The 24853-nt window shown below is 42.2% G+C and overlaps 1 protein-coding gene across 2 annotated transcripts in view; it reads left to right on the forward strand.

Moving 5' to 3' along the window:
* The first annotated feature begins 4486 nt into the window (after positions 1-4486).
* Positions 4487-24853, forward strand: part of LOC121553766 (GTP-binding protein 2) — a 32807-nt gene continuing 12440 nt past the window's right edge. Inside the window, exons 1-7 of one of the 2 annotated variants that reach the window (XM_041867144.1) lie at positions 4826-4873; positions 7940-7966; positions 8108-8236; positions 10602-10786; positions 10906-11014; positions 11174-11371; positions 11496-11670. In XM_041867144.1, coding sequence (XP_041723078.1) covers positions 10653-10786; positions 10906-11014; positions 11174-11371; positions 11496-11670 — 616 coding nt within the window. In that variant the 5' untranslated portion in view covers positions 4826-4873; positions 7940-7966; positions 8108-8236; positions 10602-10652. Of the gene's footprint in view, positions 4874-7939; positions 7967-8107; positions 8237-10601; positions 10787-10905; positions 11015-11173; positions 11372-11495; positions 11671-24853 lie in introns of both variants that reach the window. The other variant, XM_041867143.1, reaches the window with a different exon arrangement.

Consider the following 24853-nt stretch of genomic DNA (forward strand, 5'->3'; position numbering starts at 1 on the left):
TTCCATAGCACGTTGGCTACTGTGTTTGGTGAATGCATGGCTAATGGAGCTTGTAAGCTGAAATGAGAGAAGAAAATGGATGTGTGCCTCCTGGGCTACACTACTCGGTTTATTGGTTTTGTGTTGATTTTAAGTGTAGCAGATGGGAAAATGTGAAACTCACTCCTCAGCCTGAAGGATCACCACTTGCGCTATTAAATTCAGTAGTGCGAAGGGTTAAAACCTTTCATCAGGGTGTTCACGTGTGTTTGTGAGGCAGAGGTCCCAAGTTCGAGTCTCGATATGAGCTGGATTGGGAGGGAGCAGTATGTCTAAGCAAGCAGCGTGATGTCCTTTACAATGGTGCCATGACCCAGATTTGCAGTTGCGCTCAGCTCAACGCTAGGGTCGCTGTGGAGTGAGTTTGGGGGGTTAATCTAGCAGATGGGGATCTGTGAAACATAAGCAGTATGGTTTCAAAGTTAAAGTAAAACATAGAATTAGGAATTAGAATACTAGAATTGACATGGACCTTCTTGTGATGGTCCGAAGGTCAGCCATGTTGGTCAACCATGATTTGCCAGTTCTGTGAAAAGATATTGTGTAAAACAATGAATGTGAAGAATTGATCTGCACTGTATGTGTCTTAGCTAGCTAGCCAGACAGTTTTAGAGGAATGATTCCATTAATTTTTTCCAATTAACTGCCAATATGCCAACATTCCATTCAAACAATGCAGCCATACACTGGCTCAGATCAGTTGATGATAGGACTTAGACAAGTTGTAAATGCAACAAGTACTGCTATTGTATCATATAACAGCACTCACAGCTTTCCAAGAAAACAAAATCTGAGACATAATTGGTGCAATATATTTTGACTAATTATTTATGGAAATACGGTAAATGCAATAAAAATAGGGTTTTGTAAATCCTGGTGGATTGTAGTATGATATTGAAATAAAAGACATAGGCCTATGTGTTATTTGCTAAATTCTGAAAACAAATTGAGTTAGTCATAATAGAACTTCAAAACAGCATTCGTGGAACAGAAGAAAATGTGCAGCACAATAAACAGTGCCATTACACAGATACAATATTACCATTAGAAGCCAACACAGAGCAAGCTACCAGATATCATTAATTAAACAACCATTATTTCAATGTACTGCATTATTACTGCATTTTAACAGCACTGGATTTTTGTAAGGGTATCCTGTATTATCGGGCATGTTTATCTTTAATGCTGGTAGCCTAGAACAAATGTTATGGAAGTGAATGTGCACTTTTCAATTGGGTGGACTGCACTACGAAAAACACTGCCATAGCCTGTAGTAAAAACAAAAAAAATTAATAGCATTGGAGATTCTCTCAATTAGGGACCATCTCTGATAGCTATAGGACCGCAGAGACTGTCAAAAATGTAAGCTTTTAATGACCTAGCAAATACCCATTACTTGGGGGTGAAATATATCAAATTTCTTCATAAAAAAAAAAAAAAGGTATTTCAACACCTGCCAAATAAAAACCGCAAATGGCCCTACTCCTGAAAAGGTTAATCGGGATGGATAAGCTGAAGTGGACTCGGCCCGGGTACCATTAGCCGGAGCCCAGAGTAATATGATTCTGCCAGTAATAAGATTCGGCATGGATTCGGACTCGGGGGCTCCATGCCGTCTGAGCTCTTCCCGAGTCCGAATCCATGCCGAGTCTTATATGCAATGGGTGCATGGCCCACAAACACTATGCCTATGTTTATATAGATTGATGTCTATCAATTGAGTAGCATTTAGATAACTGGTCAGTAGTTCAATCAGATTTCAACCAAAAACCAGATATCAACCAAAACAAGGCGCATTATTCATGATGTCAAATCATGTCTTAATCTGGTTGTGATCTGGTTATAAGACGTTCTGACCAGATTTCAACCAGTAAAAGACGTCTTTATCATGTTGTATGCCCACTGGGTAGTGGTCAAAACCATTCATCTTTGGACGACTGGGGAGCGGGGTTCTAAAACTCAATCATATCACGCACTTTTACCATTTATAAAATTTTCGTTTTTTATGTACATATAGACTATCGCAAAAATAAGTGAAACTTCACAAATTACCAAATGGATTATGATAATTCGCTGGTAAAAAAGTGTAGGTGCAAAAACATAATTTGCACCATGGCTCAGACAGCGAAGTGTAGCCAGAGACTGAAGAGGAAGCGAGACACCCCACTCTCAGTTTTTTTCTGGTTCAATGAAAGTCAATGAACTAAGTAGACCAGACCCAGCTACTATTGCATTGGTGTCTATGGGAGACCCACCCCATTAAGTAGACCGGAACTGACCATTCTTTTCAATGGTAAACGGCCTGAGGGAACTATCTTAATTTATTCATCATATTTGTTGTAGCCAAAGATTATCTATTACATTGCTCAGCTCAGTCGTGACTAGCAAGCCTTGCAGGTGTTTATGATTAATAAACAATGTCATGCTGGTGGGTGGTACCATTAAAATAAAACCCAACCCTGAAACGAAACGAAACGTAGGCAAAAAATGATTTACACGTCATTTCATAGGAAAATACACGTAATTGGCACGAATTTGTCACTTCAAGCCCAAATACATAATACTTTGACTAAAAAGATGACTTATTGACTTACATCCTTGTTCAACACCATGTGTAAGCTCTGGCCATCGTCTTTCAGCTCAAAAATGTGGATTTCTACTGGTGTGGGCGTTGAAACAGGAAGCAACTTTGCCACAATTTACATGTATACAGTGGATATGTGAAAATGAATGTGATATTTGAGGCTATCCCTCCCCAACTGATAGTACAATGTACACACACACTCAGTGGCCAGTTTATTAGGTACATCGACCCGTTCACAAAAATGGTTCGCTCCTACAGTGAGTAACGTGGCTGTGGCTTGCTTTACTAAGCAGGCAGATAGGCATCGAGGCATTCAGTTACTGTTCGATTGAACATTAGAATGGGCAAAACAAGTGACCTAAGTGACTTTGAGCTTGGTATGATCGTCGGTGCCAGGCGCGCCGGTTCCAGTATCTCAGAAATAGGCTTTCATGCACGATAGTGTCTAGGGCTTTTCGAGAATGGTGCGATAAACAAAAAACATCCAGTCAGCAGCAGTCCTGTGGGTGAATACAGCTCATTGATGTGAGGTTGAAGGAGAATGGCAAGAATCATGCAAGCTAACAGGTGAGCCACAAACAGGCAAATAATGGCGCAGTACAACAGTGGTGTGCAGAACGCCATCTCGGAACGCACAACTCGTAGGTCTTTGTCACTGATGGGCTATTGCAGCAGAAGACCACACCGGGTTCCACTCCTATCAGCTAAAAACAAGAAGAAACGGCTCCAGTGGGCACCCGATCACCAACACTGGACAATTGAGGAGTGGAAAAACATTGCCTGGTCCGACGAATCCTGGTTCTTGTTGCGTCATGCTGATGGCAGTCCTTCACACTCTTCACATACACTGCTGCTACTCTCTGTTTATTATCTATGCACTTTACCCCTACCTACATGTACATACAGTATTGCCTCAATTACCTCGACTAACCCGTACCCCGGCAAATTGACTCGGTACCACTTCTATATAGCTTTGTTATTGTTATTTTATTGTGTTACTATGTTTCCTTTAGTTTATTTAGCAAACATTTCTTACTTATTTTTTTACAACTCTGCATTGTTGGTTAAGGGCTCATAAGTAAGCATTGCACAGTAAGGTCTATGTGACAAATAACATTTTATTTGAGATGGGTGTACCTTATAAACTGGACACAAAGTGTATATTTACAATTTGTGTGTGATATGGGGGTTGGAGACATGCTTGTTTCAACATTACAAAGAAAAACTTTTATAAACAATGACAACACTGCCATGTTGCACTGAGCCTTGCTGTTGGAAAACCAAATCAGTTCGACTTTTGGCTGTCACAGGTGCACCTCCCCGAAAGCCCAATATATTTTTTGGCGTGTGACCACATGGTGGTACTATTGAACAATATACATTTTCATACAAGTTGGTCCCTGCAGTAACAACGTACCTCATACAGTTTAGGCCTATTGGTTAGGTTAAAATAAATATCTTAACTTGTATTAACTCAATATTTCTAACAAATGGTATTGCTACACAATCAGTTGGAAAGTTATAAAAAAGTTTACTTCATCTTCAAATATAGGTAATATGAATGCACCTTTAAGTAGCTCATGCAAAAGACTTGAATCATTTTGGCTGTGTCAAAACCGTGATGTAGCCTATCATGGGTAAAATGTGATTGACTGACTGATCTAAAAATAATAATGAGTCGTTATTTATGATGCAAGGTGATTTGTAGATCAGTCAGTCGGCAGTTGCTTGCACTGTAGGCTGCAATGTCGAACAAGCCAAAATATTTGTATTGTTGAAATATACTGACGTGGCTAGCTACTTTAAATATGTAGGTCTGACGTAGATCCGCTGTCAACTCAAAACGAGTCAATGACGCGGAGTTGTTATTGTCCACTTTGTAGGGGGGGCAGGAACCCTAACCAGCAGGTAGTTGCGTTGGCGTTCTCGCTCTTTTTGAAACTCTCCCCATTAAAAATACGCTTGAATGTCTCGGTTTTAGGAAGTTTTATATTTCAAATCGTACATAGCTAGCGTACACACCGTTCCGAAGTAATGGATTCGCGGGTATCAGAGCTTTTTGGGTCAGGTTCCGGGCAGAAGTCTGGTTGCCAAGGAGTTGGATCTAACGTTAGTTCGGGGAATGGCTTCGTAATGGGTTCTAAAAAGTATTCTTTGAAGAATGCGAAAAAAGGAAAGAGTCGGTCATCCCGAAACTCCAAACCAAGCAATAACCCCCCATATCTTCCCCCGGCTAATCTACCCCCAGAGGTAAGCAGATATGCTCCCATTGAAGGTTCCGTAGCCTGCAGTTGTGTGGTAGCTAGCTAACGTTAGCTAGCTGGCTAACGAGAAATGTCTTGCACGTTTATAAGCCGCCAATTTTTTTTTCTAAAAACTCTTAAGTAGTTTGTGCAGACCATACTTGTATGCATGCATATTGTCCAAATACATGTTTGTAACCATCTTCTGTTGGAAGTTCTGGTGAACTGAAGCAAGTGATTAGCTAGCTTCCTGGCTAGAGGCAGTGACACGTATCAAGTAGCTAAAGCTAGCTACGTTGGCTAGCTCTACAAAATACATTATGTAGCATCGTTGGTTATTTATTTAACTGAATAGTTGCAGTAAAACTATACCCAAGTTAGCCAGATCGTTCCCTTTTAATGTTTTGTTTAGTTTTGTCCAATGGTTTGTTGACCAACGTTAACGTTACTAGCTAGCTAAGCTAGCGAGCTACAAAAACTGGAACAGCTGTGTTTGTAAATAGCAAGGGGACGGGCTTGACTTGCCTCGCCTGCTGAGTGTAGATGACTGAAGCGAATGCAGACGCCAGTTTGACCCTGAAATCCTCTGCAGAGCTGATGAGCTGCTTTCTCCCCCAGAGAGATTGAGAGATTTTGATAGAATAGAGCCTCCTCACAGAATAATTGGCTAGAGTTTATTACTTAGGCTTTTAGCTTTGTTTCCCATTGACTTTAACTTGGGCTGAATATATATATATATATATATATATATATATATATATATATATATATATATATATATATATATATATATATATATATATACGGTATTACATGCATACAATACCAGTCAAAGTTGACACCTACTCATTCAAGGGTTTTTCTTTATTTTAACTATTTTCTACATTGTAGAATAATAGTGAAGACATCAACACTATGAAATAACACATATGGAATCATGTAGTAACCAAAAAAGTGTTAAACAAATCTAAATATATTTTAGGTTCTTCAAAGTAGCCACCCTTGCCTTGACAGCTTTGCACACTCTTGGCATTCTCTCAACCAGCTTCATGAGGAATGCTTGTTGGCTGCTTTTCCTTCACTCTGCGGTCCAACTCATCCCAAACCATCTCAATTGGGTTGAGGTCGGGGGATTGTGGAGGCCCGGTCATCTGATGCAGCACTCATCACTCTCCTTCTTGGTCAAATAGCCCTTACACAGCCTGGAGGTGTGTTTTGGGTCATTGTCCTGTTGAAAAACAAATGATAGTCCCACTAAACCCAAACCAGATGGGATGGCGTATCGCTGCAGAATGCTGTGGTAGCCATGCTGGGTAAGTGTGCCTTGAATTCTAAATAAATCACTGACCGTGTCACCAGCAAAGCACCCCCACACCATCACACCTCCATGCCTCACGGTGGGAACCACACATGCAGAGATCATCCGTTCACCTACTCTGCGTCTCAGAAAGACACGGCGGTTGGAACCAAAAAATCTCAAATTTGAACTCATCAGACCAAAGGACAGATTTCCACCGGTCTAATGTCCATTACTCGTTTCTTGGCCCAAGCAAGTCTCTTCTTCTTATTGGTGTCCTTTAGTAGTGGTTTCTTTGCAGCAATTTGACCATGAAGGCCTGATTCACGCAGTATCCTCTGTTACTTGAACTCTGAAGCATTTATTTGGACTGCAATTTCTGAGGCTGGTAATTCTAATGAACTTATCCTCTGCAGAAGAGGTAACTCTGGGTCTTTCTTTCCTGTGGTGGTCCTCGTGATTTTGGTTACTACATGATTCCATATGTGTTATTTCATAGTTTTGATGTCTTCACTATTATTCTACAATGTAGAAAATAGTAAAAATAAAGAAAAACCCTTGAATGAGTAGGTAAGTCCAAACTTTTGACTGATACTGTATATTTCAAAATTTGAGGTAGGCTATATGATCGCACTGGTAATAGAACAGTTGTTGTATTACTTGTGCGGCACAGCTGAGTGAGCATACGTTTTAAAGAATTTGTTTTTATTTCTCAGTGGAGGGAGAGAGTAGCAGACTGAGGGTCCAGCTCCCTTTCCTCTGCTGACACTGACCAAAAAGCGACAGTCTTCCAGCTGATTGTGAAACTTGAGTCGTGCCAATTCATGTTACTCCTATGAACAGAGAAAGTGAAATATTCCTCGATATTAAAAAATACCCAAACCGCTAATAATAACAACGCAAACCTATCAATACACTTTCCTATTCATTCATTTCAGCTGCAGTGCTTGTTGTAGCGCGAGTGGAAGTAGGAAGAACGTGCATTTTATGACTTATAAAAGTGTTGAATATAAAGTGACAGTACTGAGTAAGAACAAACATGAACTCATTCATAAAAATACAGCAGCTCTTTGCTGTATTCGTTGACAGTCTTTCGCTATTCACGGTTATTCATTTATTTTTATCTCACAGTATCAACTTTGCTGTATTTTTATTTTACACCTGCTACGTTACTGCCGACACTGTACTCTGAGGCGGCCAGCGGTAGGCCTATAGTGCACTTAATTTGCTCTCCAGGCCCACCGGGAAGGCAGAGTTTGTACCTTCAGACACATGAGATGATTCAAAATGGAACACTTCGCCTACCCGGCCGCAGGGCAGCTGAATCGAGTGCACCTACCGCCAACAGCGCAAGAAGCGCTTTATCGTTGTTGTTTTTTACAGAAATATTTGGCGATCGACTAGGAATGCGTGATCGCCCAGTTGGTGACCACTGATGTTGGGCCTATTGTTTTTCATTGACTATGCTATTGGCTGCCTGTATGTGGTGTTTAGTTCACAGAATAATCAGGTAATCTCTACTCAAAGAGCAATTTAAGCCGAAGTTGCATCACCTTGCATCTACAGTTCTATTTGCATATAGACTATTTCATGGCTAGTTGAAACATTGTAGCAGCTTTAAACAGTTCTTCCAACCACCCACTCCATTCATTTACTGTTGGATACTGCTCTTTCAGTCAGATTGGGGTTCTTTGTGCCTTTTTAGAGAACAATAGGCACCATTGTCTCAGTTCTCTTCGGTTCAACATAACAATGCTGTCCTCTCCTCTCTTTCAGGCTGAAGAGGGGAATATAGAGTACAAGGTAAGCTGAAATACATTGTTAAACATGTGTCATGACACACACCTTTGCTCACTCATTACTGGGGAATAGCAGTTGTCAGCTGATGGAAGGCCTGCCAGTTTCCATTAATCTTGCCTCCACCATTGGTTGTCTATATTTCAGCTTTACTTCACAAGTGAAAAGCCTAGCCCTAGTTTATATCACTCCACATCGGAGTGATCTACTCAGGGTAAGGCCAAATGGGAACTTCTCAGAGACCTACAGTAACCAGTTAGTTACTACAGTAACCAGGTTAGTGATGTACAGTTTATTTCACAAGTACCTGGAGGAGCCAGCCAAATAGAAAAAGTGCAGAAAGACCGATATTTTGGTGGCCTCTGGTACATTCTAATGCGTTGATTCCATGCGATTTTACTTCCCAGATTGGAACAATCTGTTGTGGTACTGTGTAGAAGGACGACTATATGATCACAACTATTTTCTAAGAAAAATAACATGAAACCTTTTAACATTTAACCTGTCTTACATTTACATCATTTAGCAGACGCTCTTATCCAGAGTGACAAATCTTCTCTTGAGATCAGTTTTAATTGCCACAATTATTTTCTTCATATTATGGATTTTATTAGAACATAATAATCATTTAAATAGCCCACTGCCCACATTATCTTGAAAAATAAATGAAAGGTGGCTCCTGTATGAAACACGCGAAAGAAAATAAATGTGCCAGAAAACAATAATGTGGATTTTGACTCATCGTTACCACTTAGGCTACATTATATGGGACGTGCAAATTCAAGGCTCTACACTGACAATTTTTACAAGGAGCACATTTAGGAGCACACAAATACAGAATGAAAGTATTTCACAATGTTGACATCCGCAAACCGCTCGCCCACACGACGCTATACGTCTGGGGTGCCGTCCTGGGGTGGCGTGGTTACACATGGTCTGTGGTTGTGAGGCCGGTTGAATGTACTGCCAAATTCTCTAAAATGACGTTGGATGTGGCTTATGGTAGAGAAATTAACATTACATTATCTGGCAACAGCCCTGGTGGACATTCCTGCAGTCAGCAGGAATGTCCACCAGGGCTGTTGCCAGATAATGTAATGTTCATTACTGTGGCATTGTGTTTTGTGACAACTGCACATTTTAGTGGCCTTTTATTGTCCCCAGCAAAAGGTGCACCTGTGTAATGATCATGCTGTTTAATCAGCTTCTTGATATGCCACACCTGTCAGGTGGATGGGGCCCCATGACATGCCATTTTAGGAATTGTAGATTTTCCCTGACTGTTTTTATTTAGGTGATTTGTTAATTCTACATACTTTACACTGAAAACGTTCTACCATCCTGAAAATTATTTAAAATGAATATAGGGGAAACACTGGAAATGACTACAACTTAATGAATAAAAGGTTTTGGGGGTTTTCCATACTCAGTAAAGTACAATGTACCCTCAAATATTTGAGTCACTTGGGTGAGACAAATATTCAGCTGCCACTTTAAGGGCGGGCCTTTACCGTGGTAATGGTGGGATTCATCTGTCTGAGAGATGAGATTCTCCGACATCCCTTTGCTAGTAGCAGTTGAGCAAGCTCAAACTAACATTGGATAACAACCTAGTGTGTGAACAAAATGATGTAAATAGCCAAGAAACACGAGGACAAAGTCACACTTTAGTAGACATTTGGCTAAATTCTACTAACTTCAATGCTGGTGTGCTTCTAAAAAGGAATCTTTCAGCACTTCACTCAGTGCGCACATTGCCACAGGCACTGTTGCTGCACCTGAGGTGGGTTATATGAGACTCTACATAGTTCTTTGCATAGAAATAAGAAATCATTCTTATTTATATGGTTCTTTGTGTGATTAGCTTCCTGCTATGAAACAAAATGGCAGAAATACTTTGAAAATTGCTATGGCAGCAATTCATTTTGGCATAAACAACAACTTGCACATGCTCATATTTTACTTTTTCAGTTCGCACACATCTGTTTTTAGGTGCATATGCAAGTAAAATGGTCAGACTGTAGAGCCATGAAATTCACTCACAGAGAAGATAAAGAAGCATCATGCTCTCCCCCTCCTCCGTGTAAAGAAATTTGACTGCAACCAACCACAGCGCTGACAAATCACACAGGTATCGGGAGGCGGGACACAGTAGTGTTTCCCTGTCATCGCTCGCTTTCTGACTGACCGGCGCCTGTCCTATCTATAGATTGCTAGAAGATGTATATTGTTTCTTCTAGCGGGAGAGGGATCGGCTTACTTTTTTTTTTCTGACTAGCGAATTGAAAAGTAGCTTAGTTAATTTTAAGAGGAAAATTAGCCAGTGGCGCTAGTGGAAAACACTGGATGTAGCTTTGTTTCACTCTTCTGTTCAGTATGTAAAGGTGTATTATGACCGGAGAGCAGTGAATAGTCTGGCTGCAACCCAAACATGTTCATGACCTACCACAGTGGATTAACACTGCCGTTTTTAGGACCAGGAGCAGCTGCTGCCTCCAAACAAATGTACAAAGACATCCTGCTTACATTATCTGTTATTTTCACCACCTACAAAGTGCAAACTAGACATTAGCCTGAACCGAGGTATTAGCCACACCATTCCTTCAGCTCTTTAGTCTCAGCTTCCTCTCTCCCTCTACAGCTGAAGCTGATCGACCCCACGCAATACCGCTTTGAACACCTGGCCACACAGATGAAATGGCGTCTACAGGAGGGGCGGGGTGAGGCTGTCTATCAGATTGGTGTTGATGACAATGGCATGCTGGTGGGCCTATCAGAGGAAGACCTGAGGTCATCGCTAAAGACCCTAGGCAGGATGGCAGAGAAGTACGACCAACAAACCAACTGTTTAGATTGTAAATACACTGGCAGCCTTCTCGTATACTCCTTTTTAAAGATGTGATGAATGTTGTAATTGACTCTCTTCATTTACTTTTGACGTGAAGGGTTGGAGCTGACATCACCATTCTCAGAGAGAGAGAGGTGGACCACGATGCTGACATCCCCCGTAAGATCGCTGAGGTTCTCATAAGGAAGGTGCCAGACGACCAGCAGGTTAGTGACCTCATGAGAAGCTCATAAACCGTTAAGTGTGTTTACCTTGGCTGTAGACAGCGAGAGTCACTACTTGTACTACTACATTTGCTGATAAGTTGGCTATGTGTGACTAGGTCAACATTGATACTATGTTAATACATGTGTTTTTGTATTTAGTTCCTGGACCTGCGGGTGGCTGTGCTGGGTAATGTGGACTCAGGAAAGTCCACCCTGCTAGGCGTGCTGACACAGGGTGAGCTGGATAATGGGCGAGGCCGGGCAAGACTCAACCTCTTCAGACACCTCCATGAGATCCAGACCGGACGCACCTCCAGCATCAGCTTTGAGATTCTCGGCTTCAACAGCAAAGGAGAGGTGAGGGAAAGGACTGGCCATGTCCCAAACTCTCAAATGGCCTTTTCATGGCCACTAATAGATGAAAGGACTGGATAGGTTTGCTTGTGATTTCTAACCTTTGACCTCTTGTGTCACTACTCAGGTGGTGAACTACAGTGAGTCGCGGACGGCAGAGGAGATATGTGAGAGTGCCTCTAAGATGATCACGTTCATTGACTTGGCCGGCCACCACAAGTACCTGAAGACAACCATCTTTGGCCTGACCAGCTACTGCCCAGACTTTGCCATGCTGGTGGTCAGTGCAAACACGGGCATCGGTGAGTCTAACTGCAGCACTTGACCCAGACTCTGTGGTTGTTAGTTAAAATGGCTTTTTGTTGGTTTATATCAGGGGTCGGCAACAGGCTGCCCGCAACACTTGAGCATTGTTGTCTAGACTTGTGGTTTGACAGGTTTTTCCAGATAAGCCAGTCAGTGGAGCACTCCCTGATGAAGCAGGAGTAGGGCTGACCCCAATTAGTCGATTGTTAGGCTGTTGGTTGCCCGAGATTGTTTTAGTTGAGCAGTTTTTATTTATTTTTACTATTTTCTACGTTGTAGAATAATAGTGAGGACATCAAAACTATGAAATAACACATATGGAATCCTGTAGTAACCAAAAAAGTGTTAACAAATCTAAATATATTTTCTATTTGAGATTCTTCAAATACCCACCCTTTGCCTTGATGACAGCTTTGCACACTCTTGGCATTCTCTCAACCAGCTTCATGAGGTAGTCACCTGGAATGCATTTCAATTAACAGGTGTGCCTTGTTAACTTAATTTGTGGAATTTCTTTCCTTCTTAATGCGTTTGAACCGATCAGTTGTGTTGTGACAAGGTGGGGGGGTATACAGAAGATAGCCCTATTTGGTAAAAGACCAAGTCCATATTATGGCAAGAACAGCTCAAATAAGCAAAGAGAAACGACAGTCCATCATTACTTTAAGACATGAAGGTCAGTCAATCAGGAACATTTCAAGCACTGTAAAAAATGTATTCAAGTGCAGTCGCAAAAACCATCAAGCGCTATGATGAAACTGGCACTTTATCACAGGAAAGGAAGACCCATAGTTACCTCTGCTGCAGAGGATAAGTTCATTAGAGTTACCAGCCTCAGAAATTGCAGCCCAAATACATGCTTCACAGACTTCAAGTAACAGACAAATCTCAACATCAACTGTTCAGAGGGGACTGTGTGAATCAGGCCTTCATGGTCGAATTGCTGCAGGATCTCAGCGATCACTACCTTATTGCCTGCGTCCGTAACGGGTCCGCGGTCAAACGACCACCCCTCATCACTGTCAAACGCTCCCTAATACACTTTAGCGAGCAGGCCTTCCTAATTGACCTGGCCCAGGTATCCTGGATGGATATACAGTGGGGAAAAAAAGTATTTAGTCATCCACCAATTGTGCAAGTTCTCCCACTTAAAAAGATGAGAGAGGCCTGTAATTTTCATCATAGGTACACGTCAACTATGAGACATTGAGAAGAAAGAAATCCAGAAAATCACATTGTAGGATTTTTTATGAATTTATTTGCAAATTATGGTGGAAAATAAGTATTTAGTCACCTACAAACAAGCAAGATTTCTGGCTCTCACAGACCTGTAACTTCTTCTTTAAGAGGCTCCTCTGTCCTCCACTCGTTACCTGTATTAATGGCACCTGTTTGAATTTGTTATCAGTATAAAAGACACCTGTCCACAACCTCAAACAGTCACACTCCAAACTCCACTATGGCCAAGACCAAAGAGCTGTCAAAGGACACCAGAAACAAAATTGTAGACCTGCACCAGGCTGGGAAGACTGAATCTGCAATAGGTAAGCAGCTTGGTTTGAAGAAATCAACTGTGGGAGCAATTATTAGGAAATGGAAGACATACAAGACCACTGATAATCTCCCTCGATCTGGGGCTCCACGCAAGATCTCACCCCGTGGGGTCAAAATGATCACAAGAACGGTGAGCAAAAATCTCAGAACCACACGGGGGACCTAGTGAATGACCTGCAGAGAGCTGGGACCAAAGTAACAAAGCCTACCATCAGTAACACACTACGCCGCCAGGGACTCAAATCCTGCAGTGCCAGACGTGTCCCCCTGCTTAAGCCAGTACATGTCCAGGCCCGTCTGAAGTTTGGATGATCCAGAAGAGGATTGGGAGAATGTCATATGGTCAGATGAAACCAAAATAAAACTTTTTGGTAAAAACTCAACTCGTCAAGTTTGGAGGACAAAGAATGCTGAGTTGCATCCAAAGAACACCATACCTACTGTGAAGCATGGGGGTGGAAACATCATGCTTTGGGGCTGTTTTTCTGCAAAGGGACCAGGACGACTGATCCGTGTAAAGGAAAGAATGAATGGGGCCATGTATCGTGAGATTTTGAGTGAAAACCTCCTTCCATCAGCAAGGGCATTGAAGATGAAACGTGGCTGGGTCTTTCAGCATGACAATGATCCCAAACACACCGCCCGGGCAACGAAGGAGTGGCTTCGTAAGAAGCATTTCAAGGTCCTGGAGTGGCCTAGCCAGTCTCCAGATCTCAACCCCATAGAAAATCTTTGGAGGGGAGTTGAAAGTCTGTGTTGCCCAGCGACAGCCCCAAAACATCACTGCTCTAGAGGAGATCTGCATGGAGGAATGGGCCAAAATACCAGCAACAGTGTGTGAAAACCTTGTGAAGACTTACAGAAAACGTTTGACCTGTGTCATTGCCAACAAAGGGTATATAACAAAGTACTGAGAAACTTTTGTTATTGACCAAATACTTATTTTCCACCATAATTTGCAAATAAATTCATTAAAAATCCTACAATGTGATTTTCTGGATTTTCTTTTCTCATTTTGTCTGTCATAGTTGACGTGTACATATGATGAAAATTACAGGCCTCTCTCATCTTTTTAAGTGGGAGAACTTGCACAATTGGTGGCTGACTAAATACTTTTTTTCCCCACTGTAGATCTCATTCCGTCAGTAGAGGATGCCTGGTTGTTCTTTAAAAGTAATTTCCTCTCAATCTTAAATATACATGCCCCATTCAAAAAATACAGAACTAAGAACAGATATAGCCCCTGGTTCTCCTCAGACTTGACTGCCCTTGACCAGCACAAAAACATCCTGTGGCGTACTGCATTAGCATCAAATAGCCCCCGCGATATGCAACTTTTCAGGGAAGTTAGGAACCAATATACACAAGCAGTCAGGAAAGCAAAGGCTAACTTTTTCAAACAGAAATTTGCATCCTGTAGCACTAACTCCAAAAAGTTTTGGGACACTGTAAAGTCCATGGAGAATAAGAGCACTTCCTCCCAGCTGGCCACTGCACTGAGGCTAGGAAACACTATCACCACCGATAAATCTACAATAATCGAGAATTTCAACAAGCATTTTGCTACGGCTGGCCATGCTTTCCACCTGGCTACCACTACCCCGGCCACCAACTCTGCACCCTCCGCTGCAACTTGCCCATGCCCCCCCCGCTTCTCCTTCACACAAATTCAGACAGCTGATGTTCTGAAAGAGCTGCAAAATCTGGACCCCTACAAATCAGCTGGGCTAGACAATCTGGACCCTTTCTTTCTAAAACTAGCCGCAGAAATTGTCGCAACCCCTATTACTAGCCTGTTCAACCTCTCTTTCGTAACGCCTGAGATCCCCAGAGATTGAAAGCTGCCGCGGTCATCCCCCCTCTTCAAAGGGGGTGACACTCTAGATCCAAACTGTTACAGACCTATATCCATCCTGCCCTGCCTTTCGAAAGTATTTGAAAGCCAAGTTAACAAACAGATCACCAACCATTTCGAATCCCACCGTACCTTCTCCGCTATGCAATCCGGTTTCCGAGCTGGTCATGGGTGCACTTCAGCCACGCTCAAGGTCCTAAACGATATTATAACCGCGATCGATAATAGACAGTACTGTGCAGCCGTCTTCATCGACCTGGCCAAGGCTTTCGACTCTGTCAACCACCGCATTCTTATTGGCAGACTAAATAGCCTTGGTTTCTCAAATGACTGCCTCTCCTGGTTCACCAACTACTTCTCAGATAGAGTTCAATGTGTGAAATCGGAGGGCCTGTTGTCTGGACCTATGGCAGTCTCTATGGGTTGCCACAGGGTTCAATTCTTGGGCCGACTCTTTTCTCCGTGTATATCAATGATGTCGCTCTTGCTGCTGGTGACTCTCAGATCCACCTCTACGCAGACGACACCATTTTGTATACATCTGGCCCTTCATTGGACACTGTTAACAAACCTCCAAACGAGCTTCAATGCCATACAATACTCCTTCAGTAGCCTCCAACTGCTCTTAAACACTAGTAAAACTAAATGCATGCTCTTCAATCGAACGCTGCTGGCACCCGCCCACCCGACTAGAATCACCACTCTCGACGGGTCTGACCTAGAGTATGTGGACAACTACAAATACCTAGGTGTCTGGTTAGACTGTAAACTCTCCTTCCAGACTCACATTAAGAATCTCCAATCCAAAGTTAAATCTAGAATCGGCTTCCTATTTCGCAACAAAGCCTCCTTCACTCATGCTGCCAAACATGCCCTCGTAAAACTGACTATCCTACCGATCCTTGACTTCGGCGATGTCATTTACAAAATAGCCTCCAACACTCTACTCAGCAAATTGGATGTAGTCTATCACAGTGCCATCTGTTTTGTCTCCAAAGCCCCATACACTACCCACCACTGTGACCTGTACGCTCTTGTTGGCTGGTCCTCACTACATGTTCGTCGTCAAACCCACTGGCTCCAGGCCATCTATAAATCACTGCTAGGCAAATCCCCGCCTTATCTTAACTCATTGGTCACCATAGCAGCACCCACCCATAGTCTGCGCTCCAGCAGGTATATCTCACTGGTCATTCCCAAAGCCAACACCTCCTTTGGCCGCCATTCCTTCCAGTTCTCTGCTGCCAATGACTGGAACGAATTGCAAAAATCTCTGAAGCTGGAGACACTTATCTCCCTCACTAACTTTAAGCATCAGTTGTCAGAGCACCTTACCGATCACTGCACCTGTACACAGCCCATCTGAAATTAGCCCACCCAACTACCTCATCCCTATATTGTTATTTATTTTGCTCTTTTGCACCCCAGTATCTCTATTTGCACATAATCTCTTGCACATCTAGCATTCCAGTGTTAATACTAATTGTAATTATTTTGCACTATAGCCTATTTATTGCCTTACCTCCATAACTTGCTACATTTGCACACACTGTATATATATTTTCTGTTGTATTTTATGACCTTATGTTTTTTTTACCCCATATGTAACTCTGTGTTGTTTTTATCGCACTGCTTTGCTTTATCTTGGCCAGGTCGCAGTTGTAAATGAGAACTTGTTCTCAACTTTCTTACCTGGTTAAATAAAGGTGAAATAAAAAAAATAAAAAAATAAAAAGAAGAAACCACTACTAAAGGACACCAATAAGAAGAAGAAACCTGCTTGGGCCAAGAAACACGAGCAATCAGCATTAGACCGGTGGAAATGTGTCCAACATGACATAATACAGAACATTTAATAGACAAGAACTCTGGGACAGAACTACATACTTTTTTAAAGGCACACGTAGCCTACATATCAATACATACACACAAACTATCTAGGTCAAATAGGGGAGAGTCGTTGTGCTGTGAGGTGTTCCTTTTATCTGTTTTTTGAAACCAGGTTTGCTGTTTATTTGAGCAATATGAGATGGAACAGAGTTCCATGCAATAATGGCTCTATATAATACTGTATGCTTTCTTGAATTTGTTCTGGATTTGAGGACTGTGAAAAGACCCCTGGTGGCATGTCTCAAATCAAATCAAGTTTTATTTGCCACATGCACCGAATACAACAGTTGTAGACATTACCGTGAAATGCTTACTTACAGCCCTTAACCAACAATGCATTTTTTTCTTAATACAATTTTTAATTAAAACAACAACAACAAAAAAGTGTTGAGAAAAAAAGAGCAGAAGTAAAATAAAATAACAGTAGGGCGGCTATATACAGGGGGGTACCGGTGCAGAGTCAATGTGCGGGGGCACCAGCTAGTTGAGGTAGTTGAGGTAATATGTACATGTGGGTAGAGTTAAAGTGACTATGCATAAATAATTAACAGAGTAGCAGCAGCGTAAAAAGATGGGGTGGGGGTGCAAATAGTCTGGGTAGCCATGATTAGCTGTTCAGGAGTAATGGCTTGGGGATAGAAGCTGTTGAGAAGCCTTTTGGACCTAGACTTGGCGCTCCGGTACCGCTTGCTGTGCGGTTGCAGAGAGAACAGTCTATGACTAGGGTGGGTGGAGTCTTTGACAGTTTTGAGGGCCTTCCTCTGACACCACCTGGTATAGAGGTCCTGGATGGCAGGAAGCTTGGCCCTAGTGATGTACTGGGCCGTACGCACTAACCCCTGTAGTGCCTTGCGGTCGGAGGCCGAGCAGTGCCCTCTTCACGACTGCCCTCTTCACGACTGTCTTGGTGTGTTTGGACCATGATAGTTCGTTGGTGATGTGGACACCATGGAACTTGAAGCTCTCAACCTGTTCCACTACTGCCCCGTCGATGAGAATGGGGGCGTGCTCAGTCCTCTTTTTTTTCCTGTAGTCCACATTCATCTCCTTTGTATTGGTCATGTTGAGGGAGAGGTTGTTATCCTGGCACCACACGGCCAGGTCTCATCGTTGTCCTGGCACCACATAGGCTGTCTCATCGTTGTCGGTGATCAGGCCTACCACTGTTGTGTCGTCGGCAAACTTAATGATGGTGTTGGAGTCGTGCCTGGCCATGCAGTCATGGGTGAACAGGGAGTACAGGAGGGGACTGAGCACGCACCCCTGAGGGGCCCCCGTGTTGAGGATCAACGTGGCAGATGTGTTGTTACCTACCCTTACCACCTGGGGGCGGCCCGTCAGGAAGTCCAGGATCCAGTTGCAGAGGGAGGTGTTTAGTCCCAGGATCCTTAGCTTAGTGATGAGCTTTTGAGGGCACTATGGTGTTATAATAATATAATATGCCATTTAGCAGACGCTTTTATCCAAAGCGACTTACAGTCATGCGTGCATACATTTTTGTGTATGGGTGGTCCCGTCTGGCCCTGCTGCCTTGTGTATTTCCTGTTTAGTTATGGCCTTATACAGCTCATTGAGTGCAATCTTAATGCCAGCATTGGTTTGTGATGGTAAATAGACAGCTATGAAAACTCTCTTGGTAAATAGTGTGGTCTACAGCTTATCATAAGGTACTCTACCTTAGGTGAGCAAAACCTTGAGACTTCCTTAGTATTTGATTTTGTGCACCAGTTGTTGTTTACAAATATACACACCACCACCCCTTGTCTTACCGGAGTCAGCCGTTCTTTCCTGCCGATGTAGCGTATAGCCCGCTAGCTGTATGTTGTCCATGTCGTCGTTCAGCCACGACTAAGATATTACAGTTTTTAATGTCCCGTTGGTAGGATAAGCGTAATCGTAGGTCATCTAATTTATTTTCCAATGATTGAAGATTGGTTAATAGGATTGATGGAAGAGGCAGTTTACTCGCTTTACTTATCTCTTTCTCCTGCGAATGACGGGGATTTGAGCCTTGTCGGGTGTCTGTAGGATATCCTTCTCGGCTGCCTCGTTGAAGAAAAAATACTTGTCCAATACAAGGTGAGTAATCGCTGTCCTGATATCCAGAAGCTCTTTTTGGTTATAAGAGACGATGGCAGAAACATTATGTACAGAATAAATTACAAATAACGTGAAAAAACACACATAATATTACAATTGCTTAGAGAGCTGTAAAACGGCAGCCATCTTCTCCGGCGCCATCATCTGCACACTGGTGGGGTAAGTGTGTGTGTCAGAGCTGTGTGTAAGCTGACTATGCAAACCATTTGGGATTTTCAACACATTTAATGTTTCTTATAAAAAGAAGTGATGCAGTCAGTCTCTCCTCAACTCTTAGCCAAGAGAGACTGGCATGCATAGTATTTATATCAGCCCTCTGACCCTCTGATTATAATGAAGAGCAAGACGTGCCACTCTGTTTTTGGCCAGCTGCAGCTTAACTAGGTCTTTCCTTGCAGCACTGGACCACACGACTGGACAATAATCAAGATTAGACAACTAGAGCCTGCAGAACTTGCTTTTTGGAGTGTGGTGTCAAAAAAGCAGAGCATCTCTTTATTACGGACAGATCTCTCCCCATCTTTACAACCATTGAATCTATGTTTTGACCATGGCATGGTAGTTTACAATCTAAGGTAACACCAAGTAATTTAGTCTCCTCAACTTGTTCAACAGCCACACCATTCATTACCAGATTCAGCTGAGGTCTAGAACTTAGGGAATGATTTGTACCAAATACAATGCTCTTAGTTCTAGAGATGTTCAGGACCAGTTTATTAGTGGCCACCCATTCCAAAACAGACTGCAACTCTTTGTTAAGGGTTTCAGTGACTTCATTAGCTGTGGTTGCTGATGCGTATATGGTTGAATCATCAGCATACATGGACACACATGCTTTGTTTAATGCCATTGGCAGGTCATTGGTGTAAAGAGTAGTGGGCCTAGAGAGCTGCCCTGTGGTACACCACACTTTACATGTTTGCCATTAGAGAAGTTTCCATTAAAGAACTCTGAGTTCTATTAGATAGATAGTTGAAAAGCCATAACACATGTTTTTTCAACAACAGGTTATGGTCAATAATATCAAAGGCTGCACTGAAATCTAACAGTACAGCTCCCAGAATCTTCTTATTATCAATTTCTTTCAACCAATCATCAGTCATGTGTGTCAGTGCAGTACATGTTGAGTGCCCTTCCCTGTAAGTATGTTGAAAGCCTGTTTTTAATTTAAATACCATTGTATTTGGTCAAACACAATTTTTTTCCAACAGCAAGCTTATAGGTCTACTGTTAGATCCAGTAAAGGCCACTTTACCATTCTTGGGTAGCGGAATTACTTTGGCTTCCCTCCAGGCCTGAGGACAAATACTTTCCTCTAGGCTCAGATTAAAGATATAACGGATAGGAGTGACTATAGTGTCAGCTACCATCCTCAGTAGCTTTCCATCTAAGTTGTCAATGCCAGGAGGTTTGTCGTTATTGATCGATAACAATTTTTCTACCTCTCTCACACTAACTTTACAAAATTCAAACTTGCAATGCTTTTCTTTCATTATTTGTTTTTTTATGCATGAATATGATGGCTCACTGTTCACTGTTGGCATTTCCTGCCTAAGTTTGCCCACTTTGCCAATGAAGTAATCATTAAAATAATTGGCAACATCAAATGGTTTTGTGATGAATAAGCCGTCTGATTCAATGAAAGATGGAGTTGAATTTGTCTTTCATTTAAAGTACTACAAAGTTTTTTTTCCCATCATTCTTTATCATTGATCTTGGCTTCATTAATACAGTTTCTTCTTCTTTTTGTTGAGTTTAGTCACATTTCTCAATTTGCAGTAAGTCAACCAGTCATATGTGCAGCCAGACTTATTAGCCACTCCTTTTGCCCCATCTCTTTCAACCATACAGTTTTTCAATTCCTCATCAATCCATGGAGCCTTAACAGTTCTAACAGTCAGTTTCCTAACAGGTGCATGTTTATCAATAATCGGAAGAAGCAATTTCATAAATTCATCAAGTGCAGCATCTGGATGCTCCTTATTAATCACATCAGACCAACAAATACTTTTTTTTACATCATCCACATATGAGTCACAGCTAAATCTTTTGTATGATCTCTTATACACTATTTTAGGCCCAGCTGTTGGAACTTTGGCTTTCCTGTATATAGACCCAGAGTGAACGGATTATCTCCGCTTGTGTATTTCCAACCATACAGCATGGAGGAGGAGGTCTTATGGTGTGGGGGTGCTATGCTGGTGACACTGTCTCTGATTTATTTAGAATTCAAGGCACACTTAACCAGCATGGCTACCACAGCATTCTGCAGCGATACGCCATCCCATCTGGTTTGGGCTTAGTGGGACTATCATTTGTTTTTCAACAGGACAATGACCCAACACACCTCCAGGCTGTGTAAGGGCTATTCTACCAAGAAGGAGAGTGATGGAGTGCTGCATTAGATTACCTGGCCTCCACAATCCCCCGACCTCAACCCAATTGAGATGGTTTGGGATGAGTCGGACCGCAGAGTGAAGGAAAAGCAGCCAACAAGTGCTCAGCATATGTGGGAACTTCTTCAAGACTGTTGGAAAAGCATTCCAGGTGAAGCTGGTTGAGAGAATGCCAAGTGTGCAAAGCTGTCATCAAGGCTAAGGGTGGCTATTTGAAGAATCTCAAATAGAAAATATATACAGTGAGCACCATAATTCATTTGACCATGACCATTTTTTTGTTATTTTTGTTCTGTACTCTAGCACTTTGAGTTTGAAAGGATACAATGAGGGTGAAGTGCAGACTGTCATCTTTAATTTGAGGGTATTTTCATACATATCGGATGAACCGTTTAGAAATTATAGAAGCTTTTGTACATGGTTCCCCCCATTTTCGGGCATCAAAAAACATTGGACAGATTAAAATAATGTAGAATAAAGTAATCATTGTTAATATTTGGTCGCATATCCTTTGCATGCAATGACTGCTTGAAGTCTACGATGCATCGACATCACCAGACGTTGGGTATCTTCCCTGGTGATGCTCTGCCAGGCCTGTACTGCAGCCATCTTCAGTTCCTGCTTGTTTCGGGGACTTATTGCCTTCAGTCTCCTCTTCAGCATGTAAAATGCATGTTCAATTGGATTCAAATCCGGTGATTGACTCGGCCAGTCAAGGATTTTCCACTTTTTGGCCATCAAAAACCCCTTCGTTGCTCTAGCAGTATGTTTAGGGTCATTGTCTTCTTGCATGATGAAATGCTGTCCAATGAGTTTGGAGGCATTTGGTTTTATCTGAGCAGATAAAATATTTCTGTAGACTTCAGAATTCATTGTTCTACTTCTGTCTGCAGTCACATCATCGATGAAGACAAGTGAGCCTGTTCCACTGGCAGCCATACAGGCCCAAGCCATAACACCCCCTCCACTATGTTTCACGGATGAGGTGGTATGCTTTGGATCATGGGCATTTCTTTTTTTCTCTACACTATCGTCTTTCCATCACTCTGGTACATGTTAATCTTTGTCACATCTGTCCACAATACTTTTTTCATAACTCTTGGGGCTCTTTTTATGTGCTTTTTAGCAAACTGTAATCTCACCTTTCTGTTCTTCAGGCTTATCAGTGGTTTGCATCTTGTAGTGTACCCTCTGTAGTCCTGCTGGTGTAGTCTTCTACGTATGGTAGACTTTGACACATCTACACCTGCATCCAGGAGAGTGTTTTTGATCTGTTGGGCTGTTGTCAGGGGGGTTTTCTTCACCATAGAGAGTATTCTCTGGTCATCCACTACAGTGGTCTTCCTCGGTCTACCGGGTCTTTTGACATAATTGAGTTCACCGGTTGTTTTTTTCTTGTTAATGATGAACCAAACTGTTGACTTGGGCATGGCCAGGGTTTTTGCAATGTTCCTGATTGATTGATTTTAATTTCTGAGCCTTATGACGGCCAGCTTCATTTGCATCAACACTGCTGTCTTCCTCATGTTGTCACACCCCAACAACAACCTCCAAAGGCAATAGCAAAGTCTAGAATCAATACTATTCATCAACAGCTCTCCTGCATTCACTAACGACATAAATGAATACACCTGCCTAACAACACACATCTGTGAAGCCAATTTAACAAATACTTGTAGTACCTTAAAATGGGGGGACCAAAAGGTGCTGTCATTTCTAAACGGTGCATCCGATATGTATGAAAATACCCTCAAATTAAAGCTGACAGTCAAACTCAGTATCCTTTCAAACTCAGTGCTAGAACCAAAATAACAAAAAAATGGTCACTGTCCAATGAATTATGGTGCTCACTGTATATATATTTTTTGGGTTTAACACTTTTTTGGTTACTACATGATTCCATATGTGTTATTTCCTAGTTTTGATGTCTTCACTATTATTCTACAATGTAGAAAATAGTAAAAATAAAGAAAAACCCTGGAATGTGTAGGTGTGTCCAAACTTTTGACTGGTACTGTATATATATTTATTGGCGCCCATCTCAGTGAACTAATCCATTTCAGAGGCCTAGACTAAAAGCCAATTTATGCTGGAATGCGAAAATGTGGTCGGAGGCTCCATATGGAGGGTGTGACGCAATTGCGGAGCCTCCAGAGGCATGCAGAGGCCAAATCGAGCTCTGTACAACATCGCCATGCGCCTCCCAAATGTTATAACAATGTGGAGGGCTCTGTATAGCTTCGCATTGACATGATTGGTTGACGGTAGGTGGGGGCGGTACATCCTGTATAAACACAAACTCACTTCCTTGACAACAGCTCTGCACTGCTCTGCGAAGCGCAAGAAGTATGAATGCCCTGACTTCTGAGGCCATATCACCGTAAATGCTGCATGGCCAATGCAGACGTCGGATTGACCATGCGCCCAGATGCACAATGCACTTCTCTCTCCAGAATGTGCGCTCTCCCGCCAATTTGTGCACATTTGTTTCATAACTTCATTGTGTGAATTGTTTGTGTTTGATTGTTAGTGTATATCAATTCCCCATTACATATATCACCAGTAGTACATTTACTGTTAATTCCTATAATTTCTAAACTACAATGTTTGTTTCTTTGGTTACGGTCATTTCTTTTAATGCATTCAATATTATTCCAGTCTTCCTGTTCTCATTGTCAGAGTTTACACATTGTTTGCACAACCTATGCTACGCTTGTGAGAAACAAGTTTTGGTTTATTTAATTCCATTTACGAGTTCTGTCAATTTAGTCATTGTCTTTTGTTTGGAGCGCTCCTGTTAATGTTGAGTAAGGACGCGCACACATAGAAGTAGGCGTATAGGCTACCTGGCCTGCGCGCAAATGTAGGCATATAAATGTGGCCATTTGGGGATCTGATAGTATTTCTGATTGGCTTAATGCACCACCACTAATGACCTGTGGAGCTTCTCAAAATTAAAGTTTTCTTCACCTCAAATAGCAAGCAAACTAAGTCTGTTTTTACGTCCATTGAGTATTACAATCATTCCAGCTCTCTCCCTTTCGATAACCACTCAGCGTGAAAGGGAAAAAGGTCATGCTCTGATCCAGTGGAACGTCATAAAATAGGCTTATCAGTGCTTGACTTGGACTGAAATAGGTTCCGGTACTCATTTTGGGTGCTGGTACTGTTTATATTTAGGTGTAGGAGCTCCACAATACTTTTGCGCTAATATTCTGTAAGAGGAAAAGGAGCTCAAGCAGCAGAACATTTTGAGGTGCCGGTTCTCAGCTCCGGTGAGCTCCTGCCCAAGTCAAGCACTGCTTCTTATCCCTTGCGCAAATAGCCTACAGCTGTGTCTGTCCCGAGCTTACTGGCATGGGAAACTGAGAGCCCAGAATATTT

This window comes from Coregonus clupeaformis, chromosome 37, assembly GCF_020615455.1.
Source record: "Coregonus clupeaformis isolate EN_2021a chromosome 37, ASM2061545v1, whole genome shotgun sequence".
NCBI classification, from domain to species: domain Eukaryota; kingdom Metazoa; phylum Chordata; class Actinopteri; order Salmoniformes; family Salmonidae; genus Coregonus; species Coregonus clupeaformis.